General features: G+C 41.3%; 2 protein-coding genes across 2 annotated transcripts in view; one reads left to right on the top strand and one right to left on the bottom strand.

Moving 5' to 3' along the window:
- Positions 1-10,461, bottom strand: part of STKLD1 (serine/threonine kinase like domain containing 1) — a gene marked incomplete at its 5' end in the record, with an annotated part of 15,035 nt that extends 4,574 nt beyond the window's left edge. Inside the window, 14 exons of the mRNA XM_082492563.1 lie at positions 5-133; positions 1,057-1,191; positions 1,777-1,893; positions 3,557-3,640; positions 4,276-4,406; positions 4,863-5,023; positions 5,123-5,235; positions 5,721-5,836; positions 6,414-6,484; positions 6,690-6,794; positions 7,345-7,419; positions 8,728-8,772; positions 9,255-9,350; positions 10,330-10,461. Coding sequence (XP_082348689.1) covers positions 5-133; positions 1,057-1,191; positions 1,777-1,893; positions 3,557-3,640; positions 4,276-4,406; positions 4,863-5,023; positions 5,123-5,235; positions 5,721-5,836; positions 6,414-6,484; positions 6,690-6,794; positions 7,345-7,419; positions 8,728-8,772; positions 9,255-9,350; positions 10,330-10,461 — 1,510 coding nt within the window. The remainder of the gene's footprint in view (positions 1-4; positions 134-1,056; positions 1,192-1,776; positions 1,894-3,556; positions 3,641-4,275; positions 4,407-4,862; positions 5,024-5,122; positions 5,236-5,720; positions 5,837-6,413; positions 6,485-6,689; positions 6,795-7,344; positions 7,420-8,727; positions 8,773-9,254; positions 9,351-10,329) is intronic.
- SURF4 (surfeit 4) lies at positions 10,374-24,316 on the top strand. The gene is made up of 6 exons (XM_082492641.1): positions 10,374-10,507; positions 18,003-18,189; positions 19,322-19,398; positions 19,981-20,024; positions 20,988-21,174; positions 21,426-24,316. The coding sequence occupies exons 1-6, from the start codon at positions 10,460-10,462 to the stop codon at positions 21,690-21,692; spliced, it is 810 nt and encodes a 269-aa protein (XP_082348767.1). The 5' UTR covers positions 10,374-10,459; the 3' UTR covers positions 21,693-24,316.

The raw sequence follows: 24,316 nt of genomic DNA, 5'->3' as shown, positions 1-24,316 counted from the left end.
TTACCACTCACAGCCAAGCTCCAGAGAACTCCACAGCAAGAGAGGCAGATCTGTTCATTATGGAGAAAATTTCTTAAAGTTGACAGAAGGTCTGGAATTACTCCAACTTTCCTTAGATTCTCTGCAGCAACTTCTGAAAAACACAGAAAAAGAAATTCTATGGAATCTGTTATTTTTGTCCCACTCACTGTCCTCGCAACAGACAGCGCTACTAACCATATTTAAACAGTGATTACAAACCAGTAACATGACACCATCAGCTGGACAAAAGAAAGAGAACAGACTAAATTCTTTAACAAGATGCACTTAAGCATAGTGTTTAGCACAAGTGACCCTTTCAAACAGATGTTTACCCATCCTTTTTCATTACAGATCTGAAATTTACAGAGGAGAAAAAAAAAAAAACTGAAAGGGTATACATTACTATTTTTCAAATGTTGGCAATTTAGCAATTCAAGTTACCTCAGCTTCAGAACTAGGAAACACTGTTTAAAAAAAGGTTTATTTGAGATGGTAAGTTTATCTGTACATGACACTTTGTACTTTAAGATTATTCCCTTGCTGCTAAATCCTTCTGTAACCATTTATAAAAACAGTCTTCTGATGACTGTTGAACTGACACTGAAAACAAGTAAAAAATACTATAAATAATTAGCAATTACAATCTCAGGAGGAAAACTAAAGTATAGGAACTAGGTAGAATAGTTTCAATTCACCACAGCAGAGACAAAAATAGAATCCAGGTTCTGTGCCCTCATTTTCCCCAAGCACTACTATTTGCACAGTTTGTACTTGTTTCCAAAACAAAAGGAAATACAGAATTATATCTGTTAGGATGGTCCTGTAAGTGCCTGAAGCCTCAGCAGTGTACCTTATACTTTCAGGAGTGTTATCTTACCAATATCTAGTCAATCTTACCAATATTACCACTACTAAACTAATACCTACAGACATTCACATCTCTCAGTGAAATCACGAGTTCTGCATTACATCTTGGATTAGATTATAAAAGTAGAAACGTAAGAATATTCTCAAAAAATGAACAAGGTGACCCACCACTGGCTGAAATCATCATCAGTAATGTGCAGACCAATGAAAGTAACTCTTCATTTTCAGAGTGTTTCCTCACTGTGTCTAACAGAGAGCTGGTCACATTCTCATCCAAGGCCACCACCACATCCTGTTCAAGAGCTGTCAAAAGTAAACATTTGAACAGAACAAAGATTTCAGTGGCTTTGAATGAAGTCTGAACCCCCTGCTGTCTGCATAAGTAAAGTAAAACACTCAATTAACTGTATTTATTCACATAACATATCCAAAAGTTACTTTAAATTTTCTTTTTCCGAAACACGATTCTTACTATTTTCAAGCTGGTATCATTATCAGGTGTTATTTGGGTAAATTGCCAAGAAAATGACAGCAAGGACCACTCAAGAGACCAAAAAACACTTTTATAGTTTGAAATTCAAATACTGAGACACTGAGAGTCTCTTATTTATGCACTCCAGTAACACTCTACATAACATGAAAACAAACTTGGTAGCCTAAGACCAGTAACCTGTATCTAAAATTAACATTAACACAGAATTCATGTATGCCAGTCCTGAAGAAAGTCCACGAGAATCCAGACTCTTAAAGCTGGTTAAATTACTCCACTACTTTAAATTTATCCCCTAAAATCACCACTGAACCCATTACAAACCTTATCTGCTACATCTAACTTCACAAGAAATAGGTTGTATTGCGCAGCATAAGGTGGAAGTCTCATGACTGTACCTTGACTAAGAATTTCAAGCAACAAACTGCAACCATCTACTTGTAACTTGGGAGAATCTACATGAGTCTTCATGGCAAAAGTGATCAATTCTGTGAATGTCAGCAGATAGGGCAAGGCTGTGGGGAAAAGAAATTTGAGACAACATTCAGTTACCCACTGAACATTCTAAGCTGTGTATCTATACTCCAAAACACAATAAATTTGAGTGCCTATGGGCAATGTGATACAGCAGCACAACATTCCTGAATCAAAGCGAACAAAATGCAAGTATAGATGGAACAATACAGAGTGAATTTTGTAGTCTGTACTGGAAATGTCTCTTATTAAAGACAGCTTCAAGGCTATACAAGCTAAGTGTAGCCAGCACCTTCCTCATTAAGTCCCACTGGCATTGTTCACTGGTCACGTAGCAAGTTGTGGGGTAGAACATTGTGCATGAGCCCAAAACCACGCTTTTCAGAACCTGTGGAGGAAAGTATTTCACCAGGTCTCCTAGGTCTAGGAAGACTTTGAGCTTTTGGAATAGCTAATACAGTTATTCAGCATATCCACAAATATATGGTAAAATGTTGAGGAAAAACTGGAAGTTTTAGGGATCCATTTTAAGCACCTTCAAAGATGTGAGCATCAGTCATGGTAAGCCATGGTGCAGAAGTGCCCATGAAGTCAGTCAGGTGTGTGTGCGGCCTTGTATTGTTGTCAATATTTGAACGAGAAATCACAAAGATCCATTGATTTTGTTATTTATAATCAAAGCTTACTGTATTACTGAGCAAAGATTTCTTCAGGAAATTATCTGAAGATACAGGTAACTCCAAGGAAAAAAACAAATTATTTTTTTCCTTATTGATTACAGTTATGAACACCCCTGTGTTTTAACATCTAAGCCAATGCCAGCATTAAAATAATATTGCTGTCAAATGGCAGCACATATAACAGAGTTAACAAGGTGCTTTGAAAATATTAATCTTGATCTGAAAGATTAGTCTGAAAAACGTGCAGATGCTGGGAGAAAATATACAGTCTTCATTCACACACTTTACTAGACAGAAATGAGACATGTGTAGCTTCCTTTTGCTCTATCAGTTTTATAGCCCTAGGCATTGCCCCCAAGTTGCCCAAACACTGATACAAATTACCTTCTTCAGATGTCAGCTTGCCAATTCACCTTGGTTGCCAATTAAAATATCACTACAGGGGTTTTTTTTCCAGTGCCCATTATCTTATAGAAGAGAAGGCTGAGGGGAGACCTCATAATTGCTTACAAGTATCTAAAGGGTGGGTTGAAGGAGGATGGAGCCAGGCTCTTTTCAGTGGTTCCCAGTGACAGGACGAGGGGCAATGGGCACAAGTTGGAACATAGGAAGTTCCATTCAAAGACACAGAAAAACTTCTTTACGGTGAGGGTGACAGAGCACTGGAACAGGCTGCCCAGGGAGGTTATGGATTCTCCTTCTGTGGAGATTTTCAAGACCCGCCTGGATGCAGTCCTGAGTAATGTGCTCCGGGCAATCCTGCTTTAGCAGGGGAGTGGGACTAGATCATCTCTAGAGGTCCCTTCCAACTCTGACAATTCCGTGATTCAACAAAAGCATTTACAAAACAAGTACCAACACAGTCACATCAACTAGTAGTATATTCTAGTACGTTACAAAAACAAGAAACAGGAAGAGAACAATTTCATTTTCATTTACTGTCATAAGAATTTTTTTCCTCTTCCTATTATCTCAAAATGTAAGGAAAGAGCAGAATAAATAAATGAATAAAATAGTGCCTTACCACTTTTATCTCTTACAAAGCTGGAAAGGAGCTGAATGGCTTTAGCCTGTGCTTCTTCTATATCCCAGAAAGCCTGCATGAATTCTACATAAACCAAGAAAATTAGTCTAACCATTTGATACAAACACTTACAAAAAGCACTCAAATTTTCTGTTTTGTGCAAGATGCAAATTCATATAAATGAAAATAATATAATTTTTGATCATTGAAAAGAGAAAAACTTTTCCCCTAATGCATCAAACACTTAAATATTACGAAGTGTTATGATTCACCTCTCTAATCTGTGTGTTTGGCATTATGTAGTTTGGGGACCTGATGGAATATTAAATCAGAGCGGGGCTAGGGGCTTTAAATGCATTATTCAAATAGCGTTTCCAGATTAAGAGAATATCTTCCTTGCACAAAAGGCAAATAACGGAGCAAACCCTTGGTTGGCATAAATTGGCAACATGTTAGAATGCCAACAAAGTGGGGCTCCCCAGTTTTCTGAAGAATGATCTCTGACCCCATTTCACTTGTGCAGTAGGTAATGCTGGTAATCTTACAAGGTTATAGGAAAGGCTGTATAGTGATCCTTCCCCCAAATAGCATCCCATTTTATTTCAAGTAAAATGAATGTCCAAGAATTCATTTTCAAGTAGAATATGTGCAGACTGGAAAACACATGGGTTTATTTCCTATGAAAATCAACATTATAGTAATCTTACTTTCCTTATTACCTAGAACACTTTCAATTCCTCCCTCAAGGAGCACATCTATTATTCTGGGAGGCAAAGACCTTTTCAGTTTTACTGAAGAGGCACCAGCAACAGCCAGGCATTCCCTAATAAATGGAACATCAGTCAGATCCCTAGAATTACAAGAGACAAGAACAGTAGCAATAAGTGTGAACTGGTAAGTTACAAAAAAAAAAATTCTACAGGCTTTGTTTCATTTTGATATAAAAAGCTTATAATACTTCGTTAAAGAGTGGATTATTTTTGACAGAACTAAAACTATTTACTTCAAAATGGCTAATGAAAGACCTTACATTGAGCAAGCCATGCTTAGGCTTGAAGTTAATAGCTTGTAAAATTGTGCCTAACATAATTTTATAATGTAACTCTTCAAAAAAGGGCATCTACGCATATCAAAATGCCCACTTCTAAATGAACATCAAGTCTTTGACTTTAATAACTCAATTTGTCAAAGCAGTACAATCAGCAGCCTTAACTAAACCTCTTTCAAACAGTAGCTAACACCCCTGTCTTTGTGAAGGTAGGTGGGGTTTAGGACAAAAAATAAAGGGAAAGCATCCAGAACTCACTTTGCTGTGGCTCTCATGCTGGGCTGAATCTGTAGCATCATAAATAAAATTGGAGATAAAGACAAAGAGCTGTTATCTCCATTTTGCATTAGTGTCAGAACTCCCTCAAGACGGCTGGTATCCTGTCTAATGTCCTGCAGTAATGAAGTTATCTCTCCTGCCTGTAAAGAGTATAGTAACAGTAGAGCTTCCACACACGTTTAGAGATATCCTGGTGTGCCAATGACATTTTAAATCTATAATAAAACATTATTACGTACATTCAGAACAAAGCAGGTCATCATGTCCAGTAGAATACAACCTAGAGACCAGATGTCAGATTTCTCAGTAAAAGAAAAACCAAATGTTTCTGGAGCCATCCAAGACTTGCTATCTGTTGAAATATGAATCATACAGTGATGCTGCTGACATTGTACTATATGGAGATTTTGCTTGCACATGCATCAACTGCAGGCAATTGTTTTATGTCTAAAAATAATTTAGAGATATTCTACAAAGAGCAGACATTTTTTACTGGTGATACACCACAAAAGACCAAGAAACACACTATAACTAATGAACAATTTTCTAAGATGTTACTGCATATGTATCAAGCCAAAAGGGATGCCAAGAGTATCTGTTGCAGAGTTCTGAGACTCAGACATACCCATAGTTTTCAACTGCGAACACAATTAATGCTGCAGGCAACTGCCTTTGAATATCCTATTCATACTTTAGAAGACAAATAGTATAATGTGGAGAAAGGGGAGGGAAGATAATTTTTTCCCCTTTGGCTGATTTTTCTCTAAGGACTAAAAATATTCACCATATTTCAATCTTTTAAAAAGGAAAGTAAAAAAACGTAAAACAAATAGCTACTTTCTTCCACTCTTATTTTCCATTTCATCTCATCTGTCATAAGTGTTTCTGTACTGAAGTCGCTAAGCATGAAGGATGCTTCACCAGTCACAAGTATGTTTGATGGCTTGAGATTTCTGCAATACAAATATTTTCCATCAACCTGTGAAATCAGAGTCTAATGATATATAACCAGAGATTCTCAGCCTCTTTGCACATCAGGTTTGGGTTTGGGGGGGAGGGTAGGTGGGGTGGTGGTGAGGGGTTGGGAGTTTTTTTGTGGTTTTTTGTTTCAATTGAAATACAATTATTTTCTTCTTTTACTGTAAAATCCTTTAAAATTTGTGATGTGACTCAAATTTATCTGAACGTGGAAAGCAGTGGTTGTCTCTTTAGATACTCAAAGTGTACCTCGTCCATCACAGCCACCAAAATGTAAGCATTAACAGATATGGTCAATATTCTAATATTAAAATTAATATTAGAATTTCAGCATATTAAAAAAAATCCAGAGAGAATACCTCGCTCAAATGGATAACTCTAGGCAAAACTCAAGAAATAGATTACTTCAGAAGTCACAGAAAACAAATCTATGTATTAAGTCCAGAATTTCTACCTCCTACTCCCCACTTTCAGAACAGTAAAATTCACTCTCTCCGAGTCACTGCAAATAACAATGACCTATCAGACAAAGAGAACAAGATTTCTACTCACCTGTGGAAAATATTTTGTTTGTGTATATAAAACAAAGCATCCACCATCTGTCCCAGGAACTTCAGAATCACCTGTTAAAGGGGTATATACATGAAAGTCTAACATAAACAGAATAACTTCCAAATATTTTTTGGAACATAGCTTCCAAAACCACCCTTCAGTAAACCATTGTGCTTTGAAGATTTTGGGGAGGACTTTGAGAAAGAGGGAATACAAGGGAAGTAAAAGCAGTGAGACTCTGTCAGTTCAACCAGATGCCTCTTCTGTACTTTTTACCCTGTCTGTTATTTTTTCTGACTGCTGCCTTTTTTCCTTGATTACAGATGAAAGATCTCCTTGGCTCGAATGCTGCATTACCAGACAAAGGAATAGAGATGATATCTGTAATAAAAAATTACAACAAAATTGCCTAATTGTTTGCAGGTAATAACATATCCAGTGAGAAAGACAAAACCAAACACTTGGCCAAACTGGTGGGTGTGACGTTCCCCAATACCAAGGTGTTCCGAGATGATTAATCTCTCACAGAGGAGACAATACTTACTTTATTAAAAATACAGCATGTTTATTGTTGGGTTGTTGTTCTGTTTGTTTTTTTTAAAAAAAAAACCAACCAAAACATTATAAAGCATGTTATATGAAGCCATATGGGACAATTCAAGTCAAATATACATACATAAAATCAACACAAATTTTGCCTGAGCACTGAATAAAAACTGTAAATAAGTAAGCCAGGGCTTTCAGCTTCCTATAGTTTCCTATAAAAAGGTTTTCATGCAGACATGAAAATCAGTACTCCTCACTGATTCACATCAGAATATGAGAGTCAGCATGCAATACTGCTATGTGATGGACTCCAATACATGTATCTTCACAGCTTTCCAGCATGTTTATTCAGGAGTTAAAAACACGGGTTTGTTTCAAATCTCACCTCATTATCCCAAGTCACAAACAATTCCTTGTAAGCACAGATGTTTGAATGATGAAGTTTTAGCAAATCCCTTGCCTGCATAGAATAAATAAGAAAAAAAACCCACACAGATAGAGTTCTTCCCACTGAAGAGGACCTTAAATAATATCCTAAGCCATTTCCTGGCTTGTTCATGCAACATATTTGATCAAATCCTTGCAATGTGCAAGCTCGGTTATATATTTGCATGTACAAGTGTCAAGTTAAGGAAAATATTTCAGTAAGGCTCTACTCAATGTAATGCTGCAACAGCCTTGTGAGATTCAAGGATATAAACTGATCCTTAGGGAGATGGTATGTAAACAACCCTCTTCTTCAGCTCCTAACGTCCAAACCTGAAAACACATCTTAGAATATGAAAGTCAAGATGATTATTCTAGTGTAGCCGTTATTTCCAGCAACACCTATGTCAGCTTGAACCACAGATGATGACACTAGTAAGATGTTTATCTCTTTGATGTTGGTTTCCGTATAAGGCACAAACAATTACAATCTACTTTAACAAATTTGCTGATGATGTAAAAGGTAAAAGGAATTCAATTTACTCCCCTATAGTTGTGTTTGTGGCTGTGCAGACACAACAGAAAAACTAAGAAAAGCCATCCTCCCAGCTAGCACAACTGCATTTATTTCAGTAGACATGTAAAACAGCAGAAAAATTGAATCAAACTCTATCAGTAAAGCCAGTCTCAGTACATAAAGAGGTCACCTCTCCTAAGTAGGATGAAGCATCTGTACAGACAGGTATTCTCACTCATTTTCAACTGCAGATGTCATGCATACTGGACACTGTGAGACTAAACCATCAGGTGTTACTTCACATATTTTGTTGAAGCAAATTGTGGTATTTTAATAGTATTTCTGATGTTGCTTCTTACTTGAGGCATTGAAACACGTTTGCACAAAAGTGTAAAGGGAGAAAACTAGGCAAATCATTCACATAAAAAAATGTCCAACTCTGAGAATGAATACATAATGAAATAGGTTAACTAGAAATTGAGTTATTAATAATAAACTATAAACAGACCAAGGCTCTCCTTCAGCTTAAAGGCCAAAAAGATGAGCTTTGCTCTTTGTCTTCAGCACAAAACAAATACCAACCCTGAAAAAGGACTGTCCCCTGAGAACAGCTGTCCATTTGAATCTACATATTCAAATATAGGAACAATTAATACAAAATCCTGGCATGAGCTCAAGCAGAGGGCACGGAGAACAGCCTTCAGATAGTCCTACCCGATTTACATCTTGACTATTTACTTAGTTAATCCATGTAGATAAAAGACTTTGTTCTGTTAAGACTTTGGTCTTTGTAAGTGAAGTAGTAAAGAAAAACTGCACCGATACCTCCTTCAAGGCCTCATTTGCTTGCTTTTCTTCAACGCATTCAACCTGTACCAAACAGAAGACAAGGATGAGATTGTAATATAGAGACAGACAAACTTTAAGCCAGAACAATCTTGCCAAGGTGACTGGAACTGCAAATTGTGCATAAACTGGAATAAATTTTCAATGATAGCTCCAATCTCTAACTTTTGGAGCAGTCTTGTTGTTGGGAGATGGCCAGAAACAGAGCTTTAAATGAGTCCGCAACAGCTAGCCAGTCCTTCTCCTGCACTGCCAAAGTAGCAGTAAGCTAAGGTGAAAACACACTGGATGGACCTCAATAAGCTGCTCCCCTTTCTCTACTTCTAACCTCAATATTCTAGCAAACTAATATGAAACTCCTGATTTCCAAAACAGCAGCACAGTAAGATGTAAGCCTACTCTTACCCAGTGGCCAAGCTGCTTAACATCTTTGTTACTATCAGAAGGCCCATGGAAGTGGCAAACATGCCAACAGACTCTTGTTTTCCTAGCAACCGCCTTCTCACCTGCTTTATTATATATTTCTTCTCCACACCCTTTTGTGTCTTCAATTCAACCACCAGCATAGTGCCCAGCGCCCCGGGCTGGAGCTGCTCCAGCACCTGCAGAGCAGAGGAGATGCTCAGCTTCAAGGAGTGGAACAACTAAGGCAGAAAATCCCTTCAAAACACTTTCCCACAGACACCATCCGCACAGCACACACCTCCCGTTCCCAGTGGCAGCACCACACGCACCCCCATCTGCACCTCAACTCTCCAGAGACACACACAAGCCCTCCCCTCTAGGGCATTTCCCCAAGCTTCCCCCCTGCTGAGCAGAACACCCCCATCTCCCCAGGGCCATCCACACCCCAGCACTCCCCTCCCTGGGACTATATAGGCCCCTTCCCCAGAGCATCGTACACCCTCACCAAAGCCACACACACACCCCTCCTCAGGGCCACCTGCACCCCCTCTAGGACTACACACCCCCAAGGGTACCTACACCCCCTCCCCTAGGCCACACGCCCCTCCCCAGGGCCATGTACCCCCCCCCCCATACTGTCCAGCACTAATCTCAGGGGTACCTACACCCCCTCCCCAGGCCACGTACCCCCCCAGGGCCACATATCGCACACACACAGAGACCCAGCACCACCTACACCCCGCGAAGGGCCTCAGCCGCCCCCTCCCCACCGGGCAGGGCCTGAGCCGCACCTCATATTTCTCCATAGCAGGACAGGGCCCGGTCTCCCAGTGAGGCGGGACGGGTGCGGAGAGACCCCCAAGCCCAGGTCAAGAGCAGCCCCTCAGCCGCCAGTGGCAGGTACTCAACAGGGCAGAGATGTTCCCCATATTTCCACACTTTCAGACTAAAAAAACGCCATTACAAACCCCCGGACAGGGGCAGAACCGAGGATAAAACATCCGGCTCTACACCCGAACCCAAAACCCCCGCGCGTCCCCTCAGCGGTGGAGGGGCGCGGCCCCTTTAAGCGCGCGGCTGCGGAGGGGCGTGCCCGCCCCGCCCTCCCGGGGCCACCGCCCCGCCCCGCGTGCGCTGGCGCTGCCGCCCGCGCGGCGCCTTTAAGGCCTGGCCTACGTGGCAGCAGCAGCCGAGCGGCGGCGCGGCCCGGCCCGGCGCCTCTTCCCTCCGCCCGCCCTTCCCGCTGCCGTCCGTGAGAACCAGGCCGGGCCTCAGGCGTGCAGCAGCCGGCAGCGCACCCGCCGCCATGGGCCAGAACGACATCATGAGTACCGCTGAGGACTTCGCGGACCAGGTGGGTGCCCGCCTGGTCGCCTTCTCTCCTCCGGCCTTTATGCGCCGCTACCTCGGGCGCTGGGGTTGGCTGTGAGGGGGCGCCGCGGCGGGCCCCAAGCTGAGGGGAAGGGGGGTGGGGGAGGTGGTTAGGCCGCCGCCCTGAGGGGCCCAGTGTGGGGGCAGGGTGGGATGGCAGCGGCCAGGCCCGGGGTCGCCGCCCCGGGGCCTGTCCCTCTGGCGGGGCTGTGAGCTCTCCTGGCCGCGCTGCCCCTGAGGGGAGCCTGGCTCCCTGCCGGAGTGCCTGGGTCCCTGTGGGAGCGGCTGCCCGCCGCCCTTACCCGACCTCTGGGGCCGCTCGTACAGCGAAGTAGGTGAGTTCTTCTCAGGAACAGGGCTTCTCCCTGGGAGCGAATAAATGGGAGGAGAGCCGGGGGCCGAGCTGCTCTCGTCTTCTTGCAAGCTCTCCAGATTGGCAAATAGGGTATGAAGGGATGTGGGTAACTGGGGTGGGGTGGTGGTGACAGGGAAGCAAAAATCGAAACCCAAACTGGAAGAGACTTGCCAGCACCATAGTACTGTGTTTAGAATCGGGGCAAAAGGAAAGCAGACAAGCTGATGTTGTCTCGCAATCCTTTTTATGTTTATTTCGGTGCAGGTCCTTACAGATTTCTCTCTTAAGTAAAAGCTTGTGGTCTGTTATTATGTGTGAGAGCAGGAATATTTTGAGTGTAAGTAAGTTGAGCTGGTGGTAGTGTTAGAAAGATCTTCACTGTCATCGTGATTCATCTAATTGAAAATAAGAGGCAGCATCTAATCACATTTAGCAAGTTCTCTGGAAAATCTGATTCTGCCTGATTTTACAACTCTATTGAAGCGGTGTGAGTTGTGTGGTGTATGATACACGTCACAGCTCTGAGGGGGTTGTGCTGTCTCTGTGTCTTTAACTGAGTTTCACTGGGAAAACCTGTTCTGCACTTCCTCCCCAACCCCAGATGGAAGACTCATTTTAGAGACAGAGCTTCTTATGGTGTGTGGTAGTACTCAATGTAAGGGGTGTCTGGATCATCTTTGTCATCCCCTGTTTACCTTGTCCTCTCACTCCTTTTAGAGCAGAAAGTAAACTACCAGTATCCTGTTAAAATCACTTGCCAAAACTTACAACGCTTGTCCTGACCTCTTTATAATACCTCTCTCTTTATTGCTATGTGACTATTTCTAGATGTCTTTAACGCCCCTCTTTTTATACTACTGAAAGCTCTTTTGTCCAGCTAAAATGCAGTTTGCTTCCTTCTGAAATGAGTTTTAAATGGCGCAACTTTATTGGTGCTTGACCATGTTCTATTTAAAGATGAGTCTTTCCTTTAGCTGCAGAATTTGGGGTGTTTGCATATGCTTACCCATCAGATTGCAAAACAGTTTTTATGGCTTTCCAAGTAACTAACTCCTTTGATAAATCTGCCCCCAAATAGCTCCCTCATAGCTCAATCATATACTTTCAGTCCTGTGTATGCTGCTAAAACTCAGTGTTACACCAGTGTAGGAGTGGAGAGATTTATTGAACCAATAACCTTTGGTATATATTGCGAAGTTAACACTTGGCATTACAGAAACTGTTAGTTCATCTTGGATTAAAAAAAGTGCTTGTAACACTTGGACTGAAATTATGTTGAAATTCCCCTTGATGGAGGCAGAGGAAGTGAAGTTGGACAATGGCTGTTCTGGGAGCTGAATGCATTCTCACTGATAACCTTGCTTTCTCCACTCCCTGTACTTGTGCTCAAGATCTAATGAATCTTAATTTCTGTAGCATAAAAGCCCTGTGGGAAAGCGTCGCAGCTACTTCCATGGTTTATCAGTAAGTACTGAATGTCTCTTACAAAAAGTAAGAATAATCTGTTCTTTAAATTTAAACATTCAAGCTTCATTTTTCTTGAATACTGTAATTTGCCTTTGAATTAGTGAATTATGCCTTAGATGCTGAGATACTCAGTAGTAACAAGTGGCTCTAAATCCAGAGGTGAACTAGTGCACTGAAGACATGGTCTTACAAAGCAGCTGAGCTTGCCTGGCAGCTAGCTGTCAGTGAAAGGGGTTGTCCTACTTCTCCCAAGGCTTCGTTCCCCTTTTCTCTCACACTAGCGCTTTTCTGTCACATGACTGGAGACCTGAACTGGCAGGGGAGAAGAAAAACTTGCACTATTTTTTTCCTGTTGGTTCAATTACCTCGTTGTTTAGGTCGAGTGAGCACTGATGCTAGCGATGGGATCACTTGTGATGAGAACTAGCCATTAGTTTAGCTTGGTTGTAGCGTGAGTCTGTAGCCTGCAGGTGCACAGTATGGGTGGTGAGCTGTTCCGCGCTCTGCGCTGTTGGCGGTTTCCAAGGACTGCAGTGGAGGAGGCAGCTACTTGGTGGGTGTTGGAAGGTGGTCCTGTTGATTTCGAGAAGGCAACTTACTGAATATTGGGGAGGGTGGGAAAAGCTATTAAGGGTTCTTTAAAATCTAGGTGATGCACAGTACAAGGAAATCACGATCTTGGTTCAGAACGATACCCAGCTATACGCTTTATGGGTTGGTTTGCTTTTAAGCCCCATAACACCAGCCCAGTGTTATTTAATTAAATAACTTATGCACTCAGAAGTTAAGCCCTTTTTCAGTGATTCTTGTTAAAATATTACATGCTAAGTTCTTCATTGCACTCACCATGTACTGCTGACATTATCATACTGAAAATACCTGTATCTGGGGCCTGTACTGATAGCTTTGGGTTATAGAACTGGTTGTCTCTCCTCTGTAATCCCCATAAGAGGGAGCAGATCTCAAGCAACTTTTCTGGTGTCTGTAATAATCTTTAGGAATGTGGGCGCCTGGTATTAATGCTGTTCTGAAAAAAATCATGAACAAAAAATGCAAGGAGACTATTGAGTCATTGTACTGCAGTGAAAGGGCTGTAAGGGAGATCCAGACTCTGGGGGTTTTATTTAATTTTCCAACATAAATGCTGATGCATGTTGTTCAGCTAATTCTAACATCTCTGTATCCTATTTTGCAGAAAATAAGAGAGAAGAAAACATTTCATTGTTAGTCTGAACTTTTTTGTGGTTTATATTTAAAAAAAACCCTGCATTTCAAAACTCTCTTGGTAACATAGTCATGTCAGTGCACTGATCCTTTATCATTATAAGCCAGATAGGTTAGGCTGGGGAAAAATCTTCACATGAAGAGAGATAGCAAAATGCAGTACATGACTAATAAATCCCATTTTAATGATTTGATTAATATAGCCTTTTGGAAGAGGGAATTGGTATATAGCACACTTTAGGAGTGAAGAGCATTGTACTGAGAAATTTTCCTGCAATTAAAAACCTAATTAAGTCCACTGGCAATGTTCTAGTGGGTCAGAGCTCTCTTCCTTTTTTGCAATAAGCACGAAAGCTGCTGTTTCCAGTTTTCACAAATAACTTGTAGACATTGATTAGCCCAACGTGATGGGTGTTACTGTTCCTGTGGCTTTTTTCAGGTAGTATCTCCTTAAGTGGCTATCTAGAGGTTGGTGAAAGGAAGTGATTTTTCTCTCTGCCGGAGGATTGAGTATCCTACTCCAGAAAAAAATCATTGGTGTCCAAGGCTGCTTAGAGGTCTCTCTCCTCCCAGAACAAAGCAATCCCTTAAATGAATACAAGCTAGATACTTGGAATACACTGTTATCAAAAGCTGTAGACAAATAATGCTGTGCAGCCCACAAGAGAAGAGGGCTTTCTGTGTAGGCTAGCAGACTGCTGTTCATCACCATGATCATAACTTCCCTGATCCAAGAACACACATGTGCACACACATAGAAAAAGCTTCTCTGTTTGGACAGAATATACCTAGGTGACGGCAAAAATTCCCAACTCCCGGCTCTGATTTGGTCTTAAAATACTTGTAATTATGCTAGCTAGGGTATGTACGCTTGGGAGGAGGGGACCAAAAAGGACTGGATTTTTAACTAATTTGAGACTGGAGGTGGGATATAGTTTGAAAGCATGATAAGAGTCAAAACAGAATCACTTTATTACCTCACTTTGGACTTGAGTACTTCAAGCTTCCTTTTGAAAAATAGGTTTTGAGCAGATATTTTGATTTTTAGGGATTCTCTCGTGCATGTCTGCCTCTTAATTTAAGAGGGATATTTAAATCTGTCTTTGTCTTTCTAATCCCATTAGAAGGGGGAAGTGGCAACTCAAAGCCCCTCTGGTGTATGTTAGTGACTTGGCTGCCAACACAGAACCAGCTGTTCTTTTTTGAAATAGTTTCACCATAGCATTTTGTTGTCTCTTCTCAAGATGTTTTGCCTCTTGCAAGAAAGCGGTATGTGCTAAGGACAGTTGATGCAAAGCCCATAGCAGAATAAGCCATACAGTTACTTAATGTCATGAGTCTAACACTGCTACTTCCATCCATCTCAACGTTTTTGTTTGGCTTGCATGTATTGTGCTCAGTGGGGTGTACATTTCAAGTCCCATGTCTTAGTTGGATATGTTTATTAAGTGCAGCTACAGAGTTTCCCGTCTGCGACGCTTTTATCTGTGTGAATCATAAAGGAAGTGGTCTCAGGGTGCAGTGTTGGAGCCACGTGTTGCTAGTGATGTGCAGGGACAAAACCAGGGTGTCTGGTACTAGTTCTCTCACCTCTAGAGATCTTCTGTTTCTTATAAGTTACTCTGTCCTTAGTTAACTTACTTTAGTGATTTATACCTGAATCCTCTAATCATAAAATTACTTGATGTATATTACACTCTGTCGTCGTTATTGCATAATTGTTCTCTGCCTTTCTCTCTGGATCTTCATGGCTAGTTGTTCTTTTGGCTTGGATTTTTGTTCATACAGTTTGTTTCTGAAGCTTATTTACTTTAAGCTTGCTATGTTACAGAAGTTTCAACTTGTGTGTAGCTCAGTAAATGCAGCTACATGAGTTATGGATGTCCGAAGATGATGTGTGTCATGATAAGGTTGCTTAGTGCTGCAGCTGCCTTAGGCTTCAGTCTTTCTGACTTGTCTTAAGCTGATTGGATGTGCACACTCACATTTAACAAGATAGCATTAAATTCCCTCTGTATGCCATGAGAACAGGTAAATGTTAAATGCCTTCTCTGCCTGGACTGTTGGCAGTTGTTTGGTTTTGGGGAAGATGAAATAAGCTCATGGGACCTACTTCAGAAGCAGCGAAGATGAGGCCTGGAAGCAGATCCCCTCTCTAATGTTTGCTTCTTTTTTCAGCTTGTCCACAGCAGTGGGTTTTTTCCCTCTTCTTACATATGTCCAGCATTTGTCCTCTTTCATTTCCTTCTAGACCAAAGTTGCCTGTCCTGTGTCTTGACAAGGCAGACTTACTTTACAAACCACTTTTGCTTTTGTACTATTTCCAAAACAACTTTATCCTTGGTATTTCTTGGTAAGTTTGCCCAAATGCACAATGAAATCCAGGAGAGAAGAAAGCTGTAAACCAAGATGTGCATTTCATTCAGTGACAAAGATCACAAATTTTCTTCTGACTCATTCATCCAACTGTTGACATGGCTTAAAAAAGCCTGAAGTTGCAGGCCTGAGTCAGAGTACAGCTGCACTTAAAATGCACTTGATTAACTTGGATCTTGACCCTTAGACTCTGGATGCATGCAGTACAGCTAGTGTAGTGTTTTCTGATATCAACTGTTTAACTAATAAGTGTTTGCTGGATTTTTTTTCTTGTAGTAATCTCCTGTTACACAGTAAGCAAGGCTTGTCATTTGCATAGGATTTGGAACAGCCTTTAGTATTTACTAATTACTGTGGCAAGAGTAAACTTTCAGGGGTGATTTTAGCCTCCTTTCTCCGCACTCCCATATATACTGAAAGCATGCAACGCTGCCAAAACTTAAAAAAAAAAAAAAAAAAAAATCTGCCCAGAAAGAAACCAGTCAGCATTATTGTTTAACCTCAAGTCAATGTAAATACTGAATTATGAAAGAAAAGGTTTGTGTGCCTTTTCTGGCCAGTTTTTTAATAATATATTAGTATTATATATTCAATTCTGTCTGGAAGACACCTATACACATGCAGATTCTTCCACACTTGAAGGATTGTAATATTGCATAAACAGCATGAATCAATGTGCCTTACAACACATTGAACTCTGTGGGATAATGGGGTTTTATTGAATGGCTCCTCCTCCTAGTTCTAAGGCAGGGATCTCTGTGGAGTCTGGCAGTTCTGCATGAAGGCTTGTGACATGGGCATTTACTTTCACAAGTGTCAACCTGCCCAAACTGTGCCTGTTGGCTAAAGGTAGAAACCTGCTGGATAATCTTGTAGTTAGTTTGAGATTAAATTTACATTTGTTTCTTAATAGATTGCACTTACTCAAACAGTAGCATACACTGACTCCAAGTGTGTTATTCTAGTGATCTGCCTAAGCCAAACCTGTGTGTGAAACAGGCCAGCCAGGTGCCATTTTGCATTCAGAGTGACAATGCAAAGCCTAGTGGAAGTCTCCATTAAGTAATAACCAGTGCCATTTAGGAAACTGGGTGACAGTTATGCACTTGTCATAATCCAGAGGCAATAAGTTTTCCTGTGCCCCTCAGTCCTATAGAGCATGCTAGTTTGTCAATTCTGTATTTGTTCCTCTATAATTATTGTAATTGTAGAGCAAACTAACTGGTGAGCTTGCGGGATGAAGGGTTATGTGGGACCAGATACATCTTGCATTCCCAAGAACTAAGGCTCAGCATCTGTTGCATGATGATACAATTTCCTTTTAACTACTTCACTGAATTGTATATATAAATGCCTATTTTCTTTCTGCGGAGTATGCTATTTTTTATGGAAGTAGAAACTGTGTATACTTGCATAGAGGATAGAGGGTGCAATTTCATGCAACATCTACACTGATCTTAATAGCTGCTGCTACACACGTACACATGCTTTGCGCTGTTGCTTTTCTGAGCTGTTAGAGGGAAATAGCTTGGCAGAAATCTTAATGTTTTTTAATTTGTATGGAATTAGCCTTCCGTCAGCCTGACTCCCTGAATCAGTTTGTGACAGGGTGTTGAGTGCCTGAGCTTGTGGGTGGGAGTAGGATTGCCCTTTCAGCTCCTGGCTATCTGATAGTTGAGCTGTAACATGAAACCCTGAGATAGTCAAACTAAAACCAAGGTCAGACTTCAGCTAGAAAGAACTCCGTCAAAATACAGTTCCTGTTACATAGAAAGGTGCTGCTGCATTCTGCTTTTCTCCCAAGCCCTTGTCCCAAATGTTCTTTGGGTGGAGCATGACAACAGGTTTCCCCCACTGCTCCCAAGTGTTCTCAAACTGGGGAAGAATTTCATTAAATCCAAGTCCCAAGTATGTGTTTCTGTCTAGATGTTGATGACCCTGTGTGCATGAGAACTGCTGACCTCAGTCTGCAGAGTCTGCAGAGTGCTTGGATCTGTTATGCCTTGAGTATCTCCTTGCCTTCCTTCCCTGCTAATGATGCTGTCTGCCCCTGCAGTTCCTGAGGGTGACAAAGCAGTACCTCCCTCATGTGGCCCGGCTGTGCCTGATCAGCACCTTCCTGGAGGATGGCATCCGCATGTGGTTCCAGTGGAGCGAACAGAGGGATTACATTGATGGCACATGGAACTGCGGCTATTTCCTGGCCTCCATCTTTGTGTTCATAAATCTCTTCGGACAGCTGAGTAAGTGCCTCTAAGGCTGTTAAGGTGGATGCCAGAGCACTCCAGTGTGTCTGCCACCCTGGCTCATGTAAGCACTGTGAATCATGTAAGCACGGGATGCCTCACTGATTTCTTAATAGCCTCTGACAGCTGAGAACTGATAGTACTACATGGGCTGAATGAAAAGAACTTTTAATTGACCTGCTTCAGCCTTTCCTGGAAGTAGTCTTGGAAAATTTCTTGTGACATGCTACCTTTGAGTCAGAGATGCCAAGAGTCCATTAGGACAATCTGTTTGCAATTCTGTATATGCCTCTACAAACACATACTACACCCCCTGAATTCTCTAAATGAAATGCTCCTATTTTCTTAAACAGGGCAGCGTTAATACTTTCTTGGCCTGCTGTTTTTATGGGTATTACTCTCAAGGCAAAGTGCTATCCTGCAGCTGGTACACTTAAGCCCGAGAGAGGTGCTTGTGTCAGTCTTACAAAGCCCAGGAATCAAAATAATCCCAGAAGCAGTGCTTCTGTGTGCTAGGTAGACTTAGGGTGTCAGAAATGGAGAGAAGTAAAATTATTTTGTTTGTTATGTCCCCGATTTATTGTTCTTGATTGCTCTGACAATTTCTTGTCTTGTATGGGGTCTTTTTCACTCTTATTTGTTTGAATTTAATGTAGTTACCAGTCCTTGTGGCAAAGGCTGTCAGTGCTTTGTGACAGAAGACTTGAGAAAGGATATATAACAAAAGCTTTCAAGGAAAAGGAGCGCAGCACGTCTGCCCTAACAGTTACTTCATTTAAAAAAAAAAAAAAAAATCCACGATGAGTTGAGTTTCTTTTTAACTTCTTTTAATGCTTTAACGCTAATAGCTGCTGTACTGTGCCGTGTGTTGGGGACTACATTCAGCATGTGCTTACCCTTGTAAAATGAAAGATACTTCTAGAATTATAAAATATTTTTAAATGCACTAAAACTACTTAGTTCTCAAACTGGTTTGTGCCAATACGCCATTAAAATTTCCTGCCTGATGTTCTCCGTGGCACAGTTGAAAGAAATCAGAGTCTGCTCAGTTCAAAACAAGTTAGCATTCCTGCAGCATCTTTTCCTGTGCAAATCAGAAGTGTAACTGTGTTCAATTTCCCCAACTCAGGTGGCTGTATCCTGGTGCTGAGTAGGAACTTTGTGCAATATGCCTGCTTTGGACTGTTTGGAATTATAGCATTACAGGTAGGAGGCTTAAGTCTTCAGCCTTTCTAAACCATATCTTTCAAATCTTTGCTTAGCCCCAGTACTACCAACATATATTAATACAACTTGCAACCCTGGAATTTTTCTCCACCCTGGACTAGTGCCAGTCCTCCGTGATGTTGAACTGCTTTTATTCTGACGTGCCCAATAGATCCCTGGTTGTAATTGCAATTAGCTGGAGATGTTGATTTAATACTAGACCTTGACCAATTTAGCAGAAGTAACTGCAATTTACCTGTATGTCAGTAATGTGCCAAATGTGGGACTTGTAGTTGCTTTGGCCTTCAGCACACAGCTTCTATGAAGAGGATCCCAGCTAGTAGCATCCTCCCTGTTTAAAACAAATGAATTATTGTGGGGGCTAAAGCACAAGTCAAATTCTGGCTTCTAGTCCCTGTTTTACACTGACTCATTGGAACACGGTGTAATCTACCTTGTTTCCTTCAGTATAACATAATTCTAATTCACTAGTGCTATAGTACAGGCTTGAGATTATAACATGAATTCAGAACTTCACGGTAACATATACAGTGTCTTAACCTTTTTTTCTTCTTTGTCTAGACTATTGCATACAGCATTCTATGGGACCTGAAGTTCTTGATGAGGTATGTCTAATTCTTAAAGTTTTTAATAAAACAGAATGAAAACTGTTGTCTGTCACTGACACTCTCTTGACAGAGGAAATGATCTTCAGACATAGTATTTACTAGAAAGATGTTATAAATTATGCATTTAAAATAAACAAGAAATGATAGCACTTAAAAAATATCCGTACAGCCTGTGTTAAACCATAGACAGCAGGCTTAGTGCTGTAGAAAGAAAAGACTAATCCTAACCCACTAGGATCTAAGTGCTTCTGCTACTAACCTCCTTGCTGAGAGCTCACAAACAACTGCCTAGACTGGATCAGCAGGCTGCTATTATTTCCTAAATGGCTAAAATAGCAACTGTGCTTGTGCATAAGTGAAGCTATTTTCCAAGAAAAGTAAAGCATGTAGATATTAGAGAGATTTTAAATCTCTTAACACCTTCTCCAAGACAAGACAGGGTTCTTAAACATAAGCTTTCTTGTCAGATCCTGAGTGATGGCTGTCTGTTACCTTTTCACCCCTGTCTGAGGAGAGCATGGGGGCAGCACAGGAATGATACTCTGGGCTGGCTTACTACAACCCTGTCAATGTGTAACTTCTTTTAGCAGTACTGCTGTTCTGTTTTCTCAAAGCAACCTCTGAACTACTTTGGCATATGTGGCTAAACCTGAGGTACAGAATAACTTCAACACAACTAAATTCATGCTGTAACAGATGCTAAGCAACTGTGCCTGAGCTGTGGGTGCTGGACTTCTGGCAGGCCATATGTGTCTACACAGGCTTGTGTAAATCGTTGTGTACAGTGCTGTTGTTTCAGCTGTGAAGTCTAATGCAGACATGCATCGTAAGGTGCAGAGTAGGTCACTCCTCACTAGCATGCAGATTCTTACTGAGCTGAAATTGTCAGATAAGACTTTAAATTTATAGATCAGTGTAAACTGTAATAAACTGGGGTGGTCTTTTTCTGTCTTTCTGTAGGAACCTTGCCCTTGGGGGAGGCTTACTGCTGCTTTTGGCTGAGTCACGCTCAGAGGGGAAGAGCATGTTTGCTGGTGTCCCTACCATGCGGGAAAGCTCTCCTAAGCAGTACATGCAGCTGGGGGGCCGTGTGCTGCTGGTCCTCATGTTCATGACACTGCTACATTTTGATATGAACTTCTTTTCTGTAAGTATTTGACTATAAAAGTATGAATTAAAGAACTAAAATATAGTACCAGCTCCCAGACTGGCTGCAGGACCTACTCAATGCTTATCACTTAAGTCCGGTTTTTAGTAGAATTAATATTTAGGAAAATCTATTAAATCATCTATCTATAGCGTGAAAACTTGTTCTGCTGAACTTATCCATACTCTGTTCTGATGTTTGTGGATCTATTTAAGACCCATGTGTAAGCTTGTGGGGCTTTTCCCTTGCAGATTCTGCAGAACATTGTGGGCACAGCCCTGATTATCTTGGTGGCGATTGGCTTCAAGACTAAGCTGGCTGCTCTGACTCTAGTCATCTGGCTGTTTGGCATCAACATCTACTTCAATGCCTTCTGGACCGTCCCAGCCTACAAACCCATGCACGACTTCCTCAAATACGATTTCTTCCAGACCATGTCTGTAATTGGAGGGCTTCTCCTTGTGGTTGCACTGGGCCCTGGTGGAGTCTCCATGGATGAGAAGAAAAAAGAGTGGTAACAGGAATAGCAACGCTTATTGGGACATAATGTATTAAGTCCAGAACTGATTCTCTATGGATTCAACAAAAACTGCCAGCATTTTACACGTACATGCCCCCTTCCTATTAAAGGCACAGATGTTTTGAATTTGATTTACAGTGGCACCAGTGATATAATAGATAAAATCCTATTTCTTCAAGGAATGTTGCCTAGGCTTATTCTAACTTCCTAGATTTGGAACTAACCCAAGGAACCTGCATTTTGCTGATGTTTCAGTGAGTTGCAGTAGAACGGTTGCTGTCTTTAACGTCAGCAATGTTTTAAAATTTGAAATACTGTGAGCAGATACAGCTGTATCATTCAGTGTGCTGTTGGGTTCTAGCTATAACTAAAGAAGTGGATCCCCTTTCTCACCCTCATCAAAACTGTCTTGTGCATAAGGAGTTCCATTGCTGGTTATAGCATTGCTTATCAAGGTGGAAGGCAGCATAAAAAAAAAAAAAAAGGCTTGTTATTTTGCTGCTCAGAAGCCTGTAATTCCATTTTCTTTAACAAGAGGGGAGGTCTTTCCTGCCCCCAAATAAAAAGCAAAAAGAAAACCCTGAAAGTAATTGTACCCCCCTCTAGGTAAGAAAAGGGAGAGGGTTTTCTAACATACCCCAGTTCTGTTTTTGAGGGGAACAAGGGAGAATCCTGTATGGCTAATCATATTTCAAGAAGGAAGGGAGGGGAGATTCTCCTGAAGATACAGAATGTTAGATTCTGTTAAAATTCTGTGCCAAAAGAATTCTTTATTCAGCATTCTTTCCCCAATGTTGCTCCTCCTGAATTTCCAAGAAGGGAGCCAAGTTATGCTGCAGGTTCCATAATAAAAGCTCCTTTCTGCTATTAACCAGTGTCCATCCATGTATACCCAAAATTCATATCTGAATTGCAGGTTATGGTGAAAGTGTCTTCAGAATTGCAGAAATTCCCCTCTTTCCCTGCACTCAGATGCAAGATGAGAGCAGTTGCTTCTAATCTTTAGTCTTTGCTTCTTAGATTCACTTCTGTCAGTCTCTCAGCTGTAGAAGTCCCAGTTGACTGAACAGCAGAAGAGCTGGGGTGCTGAATCTCAAGTATGGCCCCTTCTCTCTGCTGTCTCAGGCTACACCTGAGATGTGTAGGGAGGAGATGTGGAAGTCAGCTGTGTGCTGCCACAACCCCAGTTCTCAATTCTGTATGCAAACGGTTATACCTGAAGAATGCAAGTGCAAAGCCTGTGTGGTGAATAAGCAGCCAGGGATGTAACTTGCGTGTTCAGAGGGAGGAACTCCTCAGCGTAATGGTGAGGAGAGAGGAAGGCCCTGTTTTCACCTCTCAGTGCCACAACCTCTGTGCCATGAACATGCTTAGTGCTGCTCAGAGGAGACATTTTTGTCCTCTGCTAGTCAACTAGGTGAACCTGTTTCACCAGATTATGAAAGAATTCTAGAAAGCATGAGCCCTGCCAACTTCTAATACTACATTGATTCCTTGCACTGTTGTCTCCCTTAAGAAAGCTGTTCAACTGTTCATTCAAGGAGTAATTCAACTGAATGCCTCTGGCAGGAGCTATTTACCAGGGTCTCCTGGTAAGGACACTAACCTGGACAGTTCAGCTTAACGGTTGCATGTTAGGAGACAAAAAAACTAGGCTGAAAGAACTGATGACAAATAGAAGAGCGCTGTTGAATGTTAATCCAGTGATTTCATCATCTTAAGGGGAAAATAGCCTATGCAATAGCAAGATGTGCTGCCACTGAAGGAAATAAATTTGTATGTGGGGGTAGATGGGAGGGGAAGCCAGCATTCAAGTTCAGGTCACGTAGAAGGCTTTCTTTTTAAATAGGTTTTGCAAGAGAAGTTTTCACTTCAGGTATTCACTGGCTGGTCTCTTCGTAGCAAAACAAACTGGTCCTTTCTCTTACGGATATGCAGCACAGGATGCTTTTGCTCAATTTCACTGCAGGTCCTAGAACAGTTTTTGGCTACATCAAGGCAGCCATTCTCAGATATCTTAACTGCTGTTGATGTTCATAGTATTTATAAATGGAATGACAGAAACAACTCCTCTAAGTAGCTTTAAGTTGGCTTTCTCAACTTCTTTGTGTCCTGTCTAACTACAGAGCTGGATGATGGACTAGTCTGAAATATTGACTAGTTTCCTCTGTGAAAATCAAGTCCCCTTTCCAACAAAAGACCCCAGAAAAGGAACCGATACTGTCCCTTGCAGCAGAAGTATTTTGGTACTAAAGGGGCCCAGTTAAGTGGAGGGCATTATAAGATATTTCTAGGCAGCGCAATATGCAGACTTACTGTGAGTCCTGATGCAGACAATTCTGTTTTCCTACATACACTGCTGTATTCATACATCTCCAAAAAAAAAAAAAAAATACAGTGACCTGGCCCTGTGGCTGAGAAGTTCCCACAAGCAGGATGTCAGCTATCAATTGGCTCTGCAAAGTGTTCTGGAATTCATTCTGAATATATTTTTGCTTTCTATGTGGAAAAAGAAATAAGTATAAATTCTCATTTTATGCTGTATTTTGTACCTTAGTTGTGTTTGAAAATGTTTTGATTTTTGAAAACAATCAAAATAAAACAATGGCATCTTTGTATCCA

Source organism: Vanellus vanellus (assembly GCF_965231255.1).
Source record: "Vanellus vanellus genome assembly, chromosome: 18".
NCBI lineage: Eukaryota > Metazoa > Chordata > Aves > Charadriiformes > Charadriidae > Vanellus > Vanellus vanellus.
The sequence above is the reverse complement of the archived record's forward strand: the minus strand, read 5'-3'. Positions and strand labels throughout refer to the sequence as shown.